The sequence below is a fragment of the Mus caroli genome, chromosome 8 (genome assembly GCF_900094665.2).
Source record: "Mus caroli chromosome 8, CAROLI_EIJ_v1.1, whole genome shotgun sequence".
NCBI classification, from domain to species: Eukaryota; Metazoa; Chordata; class Mammalia; order Rodentia; family Muridae; genus Mus; species Mus caroli.
Window position 1 is genome coordinate 11,462,493 of NC_034577.1, and position 7,907 is coordinate 11,470,399.

At 47.9% G+C, this 7,907-nt stretch overlaps 1 protein-coding gene across 1 annotated transcript in view; it reads left to right on the top strand.

Annotated features, from left to right (window-relative positions):
- LOC110300124 (myomesin-2-like) overlaps window positions 1-7,907 on the top strand; it is a 70,168-nt gene that overhangs the window by 8,397 nt on the left and 53,864 nt on the right. The window contains exons 3-6 of the mRNA XM_029480673.1: window positions 986-995; window positions 2,513-2,668; window positions 2,804-2,961; window positions 3,859-3,951. Coding sequence (XP_029336533.1) covers window positions 986-995; window positions 2,513-2,668; window positions 2,804-2,961; window positions 3,859-3,951 — 417 coding nt within the window. The remainder of the gene's footprint in view (window positions 1-985; window positions 996-2,512; window positions 2,669-2,803; window positions 2,962-3,858; window positions 3,952-7,907) is intronic.

Genomic DNA, 7,907 nt, shown 5'->3' on the forward strand with positions numbered 1-7,907 from the left:
TTCTTCTTTTCAGTTGTTTAAAAAGCACGTTTATTCAGCGACAACGATATATTTTAGAATTGTAACATACACTAAGATGAAAATAAGATTCTTAGAGTTTTTAGATCCCTGGTGGGGTTATTTTTGTTTTGTTCTCCCTCTCCCCACNCTCTTTAAATCCAGAGATAGCAAATTCATATTCCTAGCAAAATAAAATCTCGGCAATTGGTCAAAGTTAAGACTATTTTAAGCGTGTGTCTAGCAATCCTCACGCTACTGTTTGGTTAGTTAAAAATGTGTGTCTAAAGAATAAAAATGCCCCTAGTTTAATCATTCTTACAAAGAACTACACCCTACAGGCATATTTAAACAGTGAAATCGTAATTTAAAATTCCTGTCTTGACCTAAGATAACAGCTCATCACACAATAGCATGTGGATGGATGCTGCCCACTTAAGGACTTACTTGAAATGCGTTCTACCTTAGGAGGTCCTTCAAAGGATAGGCACTGAGTATACTACATGTGTTGATTATACATATGGACTTTATTCATCTCTTAAAAAAACCAAATTAGCCTATAAATGCCTTAGGTATACTGTACTACACAAATTGTATAGATGTTATTGTAAAATGAGGGCTTCTGAAGTTAAAGAATGACTTCCAGACGTAAGCTCTGTAAGCNGGGGTACAGCTCAGTTGGCATGCATGGTGCTCCCTAACCCCACATCCACCAGGTCAGTGTGCATGACTGTAATCCCAGTAACAAGGCAGAANAAGAGGGGCAGGAGTTCAGGTCATCACTGTCTACTTAGTGAGTTCAAGGTCAGCCTGGGCTAGCTACATGGAATATCTGAAGTTTTAAGTGTTCAATTACACTGGAAAGGTATCTTCTAATTGTGTGTAAGTTTGAGGACTGGATCTTGGAAATCTGAGTTCTGTCTTTTTATGTCTATGAGCTATATATCAGTGTCACTTTGAATATACTATGCACACTCCTGTCCCTCAGGGTCCCCAGTGTAGGATAAGGAAAGTGAAGATCGNTTGAATGCTNGNATGGTTGGTATGCTGCTTATGTGTCCCATCTCAGCTGATGGAGATCTTCATGACACACAGAGTGTTTGTGCTGGGTTCTCCGACTCTTGAGTCTGCTTTTCAGTCATGATGCCTGATCCCATTTTGTTGTAGCTCTTAGCCAACTCTGGAGGTCAGTCCTCTTGGTAGGTATAGGTTACAGGTATGGGGTTGACTAGGCCCTGGCTGACCCCACTGGCCCATATGGCATCTTAATATTTAACTCTCATTATTCATGCAGGAATCTTCCATTGTCAGACCTATTTATTTATTTATTTGGAATTTCCCCCAGATATTAATTTATTCTTATTTATTCATGTTGCACCCCAATTACTGTCCCCCCATCCCAGTATCCTCATCACACAGTACCTCCAGCTATATCCATCCCCCTTCTTGTCCCTTCTGAGAGGCTCCACCCAGCAACTGATTGAGACAGATGTAGAGACCCACCCACCATCCAATATTGGGTGGAGCTTGGGGCGTCTTATGGAAGAGTTGGGAGATGGAATGAGGGCCCTGAAGGAGACAGGATCTCTACAAGAAGATCAACAGAGTCAGACGACCTGGACTCTTGGGGGCTCCCAGAGACTGGACCACCAACCTAAGAGCATACACGGGCCGGATCTAACCCCTCACTCCCACCCCATTTAGCAGATGTGCAGCTGGGTCGTCATGTGGGTACCCCAACAATTAGAGTGAGGCTGTCCCTAAAGCTGCTGCCTGTCTGTGGAGTCAGTTTCCCTAACTGGGCTGCCTTTGTCTGGCCTCAGTGGGAGAGGATGAGCCTGGTCCTGTAGAGACTTGATGTCNCATGTCAGAGCTTGAGATCACTTCTCTCCTCGAAAGTAGACTGGGTGGCTAGTGTTCCTAGGGTTGATTCCAGGGCTCAGAGAGATGGTGCCATTGCATTGCAGGGTATCTGGGAGGATGAATGGGGCTCTACTGAGCATTGACTNGAGCCTAGGGTCATTCNTTGACTGATGCCACTCTCACCAGTCCTAAGTGTTAGCACAGGCNCCTACCATTCCTTGAAGACATCAGTCCATTCTTGTATATATTGGTTCTTCACTTTGACAGGAAGGGATGGCTCTAATCCCCCATCTGTAAGGCTGACACTTCTTCTCTGTGATTTCTCCACCTCTACACTCAGCGATACTCTCCAGTGCCCCAAACATGCCTGCTCCTGAAGGACTCTAAGGAGTGCCCAAGTATTTCAGTCTCTCATGCCAAAGAAAGCAAGGGATGTATGTTGGGCATAGCTCTATTAATAAACCACAGCCTGCTGTTCTTTGTAGCTTTCCGTGTATACTGACACATACTGAAAAGAGGAGAGCACAAGTAGAAAACTTTGGCTCTTCCCCATCATCTTTTATCCCTTCCCACTGAGGGATGGGTACACAGAGGGGACCTGTCTAGTCTGTCAGTGTCACCAAATCTATCAGTTGTCCTATGACCAACGGAGCTTCTTGGCTCTCTTAGGTACCGGTCTCAAGCGGCTTCTTACGGAGAAGCTAAGAGGCAGCGTTTCCTCAGTGAGCTGGCCCAGCTGGAGGAGAATGTCCACCTGGCCCGGTCACAGGCTCGGGACAAGCTAGACAAGTACTTCCTGGAGCAGACGGTAGGAGGACCTGCAAGCTCCTCCCTNGGGGTGTAGAAAAGGAGAGTTTGTCTGCACGCAAAAGGTCTAATGCTTCACTAACTGTGGGCTGCTCCTGCCACACCCACTCTGACCACCCTCTCTTCTTCCCCATAGGTGGAAGACAATCTGGCATNGGAGAGACACTCATTTGAAGACCGAATGAGCAGGGCCCCTGAGATCCTGGTGAGGTTAAGGTCCCACACCATCTGGGAGCGGATGTCTGTGAGGCTCTGTTTCACTGTGCAAGGATTCCCCACGCCTGTGGTGCAATGGTGAGAGACAGCATTGAGGGCTGCTTCCCTTCAGGAACCATGTGCATGGGAGAAGTGTGTGCCTTTGAGCCTGTTGTATAGGCCTATGCAAGTTCATGTGGGAGAAGGGAGCGCAACATTCAAAATGCCTGTCTACTTAATGCCCTGCCATTCAAATTTTAGGGACATGGGCGGATCTTTCAGAACAGTTTTGATGGAGTGTTTTGCTCCCTGAGTAGAAATTTATGTTTGTCATCTTGGCCATTGTCTATGCACTGGCTTCGTTGCTGACTTTGTATGCAGACACCATATATCTGCCTTAATTATAGGAGGGCTCACGTAGGGAAGCAGTAAATCTTGATGAATTCCATCTTCCATAGACCCTCCTTGATCATTGGCTGTTGAAATCAGGAATTGCTGTATATATCCTGTGTCCTGGCTCTCTCACAGGAGTCTTGCAACCTTGTAGCTCAGCCTATCCATGGAATTAGGAGGCAAGGAAAGAAACCAAGGCTTGCCCAGCTGTAATATAGCCTGTGGGTGGCTGAGTTCTGCTTTATAGGTTAGGGGCTTGGAGCTCCCAAAACTAAGGATTTATGTACTCTGTGATGTTTTCTTCAATGGGCTTCAACTATAGTGTAGCCCATTGGACCAGGCTGGGACCTGGCTCACATCAGCTATGTTTCTTTTTAAATGGAACGATAGCTGTAGAATTCACAAGATATGTGGGCTCAAGTAGATATGTCTGTTTGAATGATACAATTCCCGTCTCTTGTAGAAGGCTAGATCCAGAGCACCTTGTGTTTGTGGACAGGGGGAAGGGGAGCAGATGTTTCTCAGAGCCCAAAGGAGGCTGGGACACAACTGCCAAAGCATATCTGCCTGTCTACCGAAATGGATGCTTCTTCCCTCCACCAGGTACAAAGATGGCAGTCTGATCTGCCAGGCAGGGGAGCCAGGCAAGTACCGGATTGAGAGCAGGTACGGAGTGCACACTCTGGAGATCAACAGGTGAGGATACACAGCCAGTGTGTGCTGGGGTCGCATCCTATAACCATGTACAAACTTAAGGCAGAAGCCAGCTGAGAGGCAGAAAAACCCTCACCCCTATACTCAGGAGGCCAAGGCAGAGAGATCGGGATGTCTGGGCCAGCTNGATTGACAGGGATGACTCGAAGAGTCACATGATGGTACACACATGCTACCCTCAGACACAGAGACACACACAGACAGACTCATTCTCCCTGCATCTTTGCCTGGATGTTTGTGTAGAGTGAAAACTCTTCTTCTCCTTCATTAAAATGTTTTATGGATTGGGTTTTGTAGAAGAAGAAATGATTCTGACATTTGTTCCGGATGGCAAGGTAGAATCATTCCATGATGGCTACAGTGGAGAAGTATGCTCAGCCCCTAGCAGATCTGGAGCAGGACACCAGGGCCAAGAAGAGGGTGTGGTCCACAGATAGAAAGTCAAAGCAGAAAGTTTCCGGGAGAGGGGTTGTAGATGAACATTCCCAGCAGTATTTCTAATTAACTAACTAATTAATTAATTTTTATTCACTCTACATCCCAATTGCAGGCCCCACCTCCTTTCCTCCCAGTCCTTCCCTCACAACCCCCTCCCCCATGACCGACTTCTCCTAAGAGAATGAGAACTGCTCCCCCCACTCCATCCTGGGATGTCAAGTCTCAGCAGGGGGCTGGGGTGACCAGCCATTCCCTGATGGAGATGGATGCGGGGCTCCATTAGGAGGGAGGAAGGGGTCACGTGACTGTGCTGTGCTCTTGAGGTTTTACTCCCACCAGGAGCCTGCTTTGACTGGAAGCCTTTTGTCAGGTCCTGATCCTGCAGCTGAGGTGGAATTCCTCTTTCCGTTTCTCAGCTTTTCTTCCTCTTCCTATCTGCTTTCTTTTGACTCCTGCTTCTCTGTGGGGCAGGCAACCCCTTCCCTGAGCTCGTTCTGGTGGCCTAAGGACAGCTTACTTAGTGCTGTCCAGAGCCCCCACGGGACTGTGGGCCCCTCCCCTTTCTGTGTAAGTGCCACGCCTCCACAGCTGTCCAGTCTCTACTAAGCTGGAAGCCCCGTCCCCTGATAAGAGCAGACTCCTAGCCTCACAGCTGGTTGGTTTCTCCTGTTGTCCATTGAGAGCCAACTGAGTGCCTGATACTGTTTTGGTGATGTGGTACGTGGCTGGCCGCCAAAACTGGACTTGCTCTCTGGAGTCCAGGAGGTGCCTCGTATTGAGCATAGGTGAATAACAGGCAGGTGAGGGGAGAACTGGGTCTAGGGTGACAGGTCATGGAAAAACGGGAACAGGGGAAATCTTTCTTGGAAAGAGTTTTCAAGGTGAAAGGATAGTGGGTGGGAACTGGGTGTCTGAGTGAAGACTCTCCAACAGTCTCTTGAGGTGCACAGGTGCTGGGGATGAAAGGGAAAGGAGAATGGAGACTACAGATAGGCCTGTAGACCAGGGAACCTGCAGAACAGGGAGGATGCTAGCTTGGCCGAAGCTAACAGGGGNCTTAGAAGCTAAGGTGAGCAGACAGGATCCCCTCTGACTTGCAGTGGGAGGACCCCAAGGTGACCAGTGTCAAGCTCACACTGAAACTCAAGAATAAAGAACCAGATATGGAGCAGGGAATGAGTGGGATCCAGAAGATGTACGGGTACTCATGTCCCTGGTGGAAGCATTGCAGCTCAGGGAGAAGCCAGTCGGGTGGGCGGACTCCAGGGCCCAGGAGATCTGTGGACAGTAGNTCTTCCCTTGACATCCAGGGATCAGTGGGCAGTCAGCCAGTGCCAGCTTCCTCACGGACAACACTGATGTCAGAGTGTCTGATCCCTGGAGTAGGTGCGCTCTGACCGGCAGGTCTGGGAAGCTTAGATTTGAATGAGCATAAAGATTGTCACACCCTGACCCAATGTTGGCAGTATTCAGACTTTACATCCAGAATAACACTGGCTTTAAACAGTGAAGAAACACCCAGAATGAACTAAGCTATTTGGCCCTGGCAGGCCATGATGGAATGATCCAGAAACCCAGGTCTCTTGACTTATACTTGCCAAGACCAGCAGATCTCTTCCTTTCCTTCTTTTCCCTCCTGGGCCCTTCTTAGCAGATGAAGAGAATTTCATATTCTTCAGNAAAAGAGCATTGGGAAACCCCACAAATGATAGCTCAGCTCAGCTGTTCATTCCAAAGTGCTGAGCTACGGATCATCTGATCCGGGGTGTGTCTGGGGTGCGGAATGCCTTGCCCTTCTCTCTAGCTGGCCATGGAATGAGCTTTTCCTTGCATTCTGAGGTGACATTTACTACTATGACTACGCTTTGGCTCCTGCAGCTGAGTTCTGACGACACTTAAAAGCAATCTGGCTCCTGGGTGCTATCTGAACTTTAACTTGCAGTCTGTTCCGTGGTACAAATACTCACACATTTTTATCTGACCACCCATAAAGAGAATGTCCACCTCCCCCCAACACCCCCTCCATCACCACAAAAGGATATTTTTGTCCTCTTAATCTGAGGGGCATTTAGAACAGTCTGTCCCATTTCTTGTTAGTGGCATGGCTATCATGTACTTTTTGCTGAATGCTTTCATGACTAAACTTTTCTTTTTTTTTTTTAAACAAACCTTTCCTTTTTTAAAATATTTATTAATTTATTTTATGTATATGAGTACACCGTAGCTGTCTCCAGACACACCAGAAGAGGGCATTGGATCTCATTACGGATGGTTGTGAGCCANCATGTGGTTGCTGGGATTTGAACTCAGGACCTCTAGAAGTGTAGTTGGTGCTCTTAACCANTGAGCCATCTCTCCAGCCCATGACTAAACGTTTCTCATGCTCCTTTCTGACTATGGTATGGAAAGTCTGAAGAGTTCAACCCTGAGTCCGATTTCTACTTACCATTCATCTACCACCAATGAGGAAATCACTTACGACGCTGTCTGCCCATCTTTAGAGAAGATAAAACTGCATTAGTTCTCACAGGAAGTCCTGTTGAGATGTTTTTTTACACTAAGACTCTGAGAGGCAAAGGTGCCTCCATGGAAGTAAAAATCGAGACCAAAAAAAAAAGTCCTTCTATTCTGGGAACCCATCCCAACAGAAAGTCAAACCTCTCAAGTTCTCTCAGCATGAAGCAAAGGCTAGATTTAGAATCTGGGTTTGCTGAACACTGCCTGCGAGGNCCCGGGGAGCAGAAGGGACGGAGGGTCCACCTGGGACATGCTGAGGACAGGGTTCAGAGTTCACTGCCTCCAAGTCAGCGTCCGGTGAAATCAGAGTTTGGTGCAGTTCCCAGAGCCACTCGGATGTCCTCTCTGCTTCCCATTCTGTCCCTGCCCTAGACACCCTGCCTCCTACAATCCTATTCCAGCACTCACTTCCATAAGGGGACAGGTACTCACTATGTACATGCATACCACTGTTTCAATGTTTTGTTTAGTACAAAACACCCAGGAGTGCAATGAACAAGACAAAGCAAGGTCCTAGTTCTAACCTGTACTCTGCCCCCCAGAAGTGCCCTGGACGCTCCCAATTCTAAAGAACAAATTGCAGGCCATGGGTTTCTTTACTGATGGAAAGGAAGCTGTGGTCCGTGCCTCCTGAACCGGCTTTCTTAAGCACGGGTGTGCACTGTGACTCGNCTGCAGAGGAAGAAGCGCTTTCTCCCATCAGACCTTCTAACTCCTGCTATTGTGCCCTAGCTCAGGGCTAGGAGTGCTAATGGGTGAACCGAGGAGCTAATCAGCGCTAATGCCTTAGGTGGCGCTGCCCCATCTTCATGTCTCAGTCAGCCCAGGGCAAGCTGGGAGTTGAGGAGAGGCTGCCCGTGACCTCTTCAACCCTTCGTTCCTGTCACCAGTGGTCCACTCCAGACAAGCTTTGTCTCTTCTGTGTCATTTCAGTTCCCCCTTACTCAAGAACACCTCAGAGGGTTTGGAAGCCCCTGATGCTT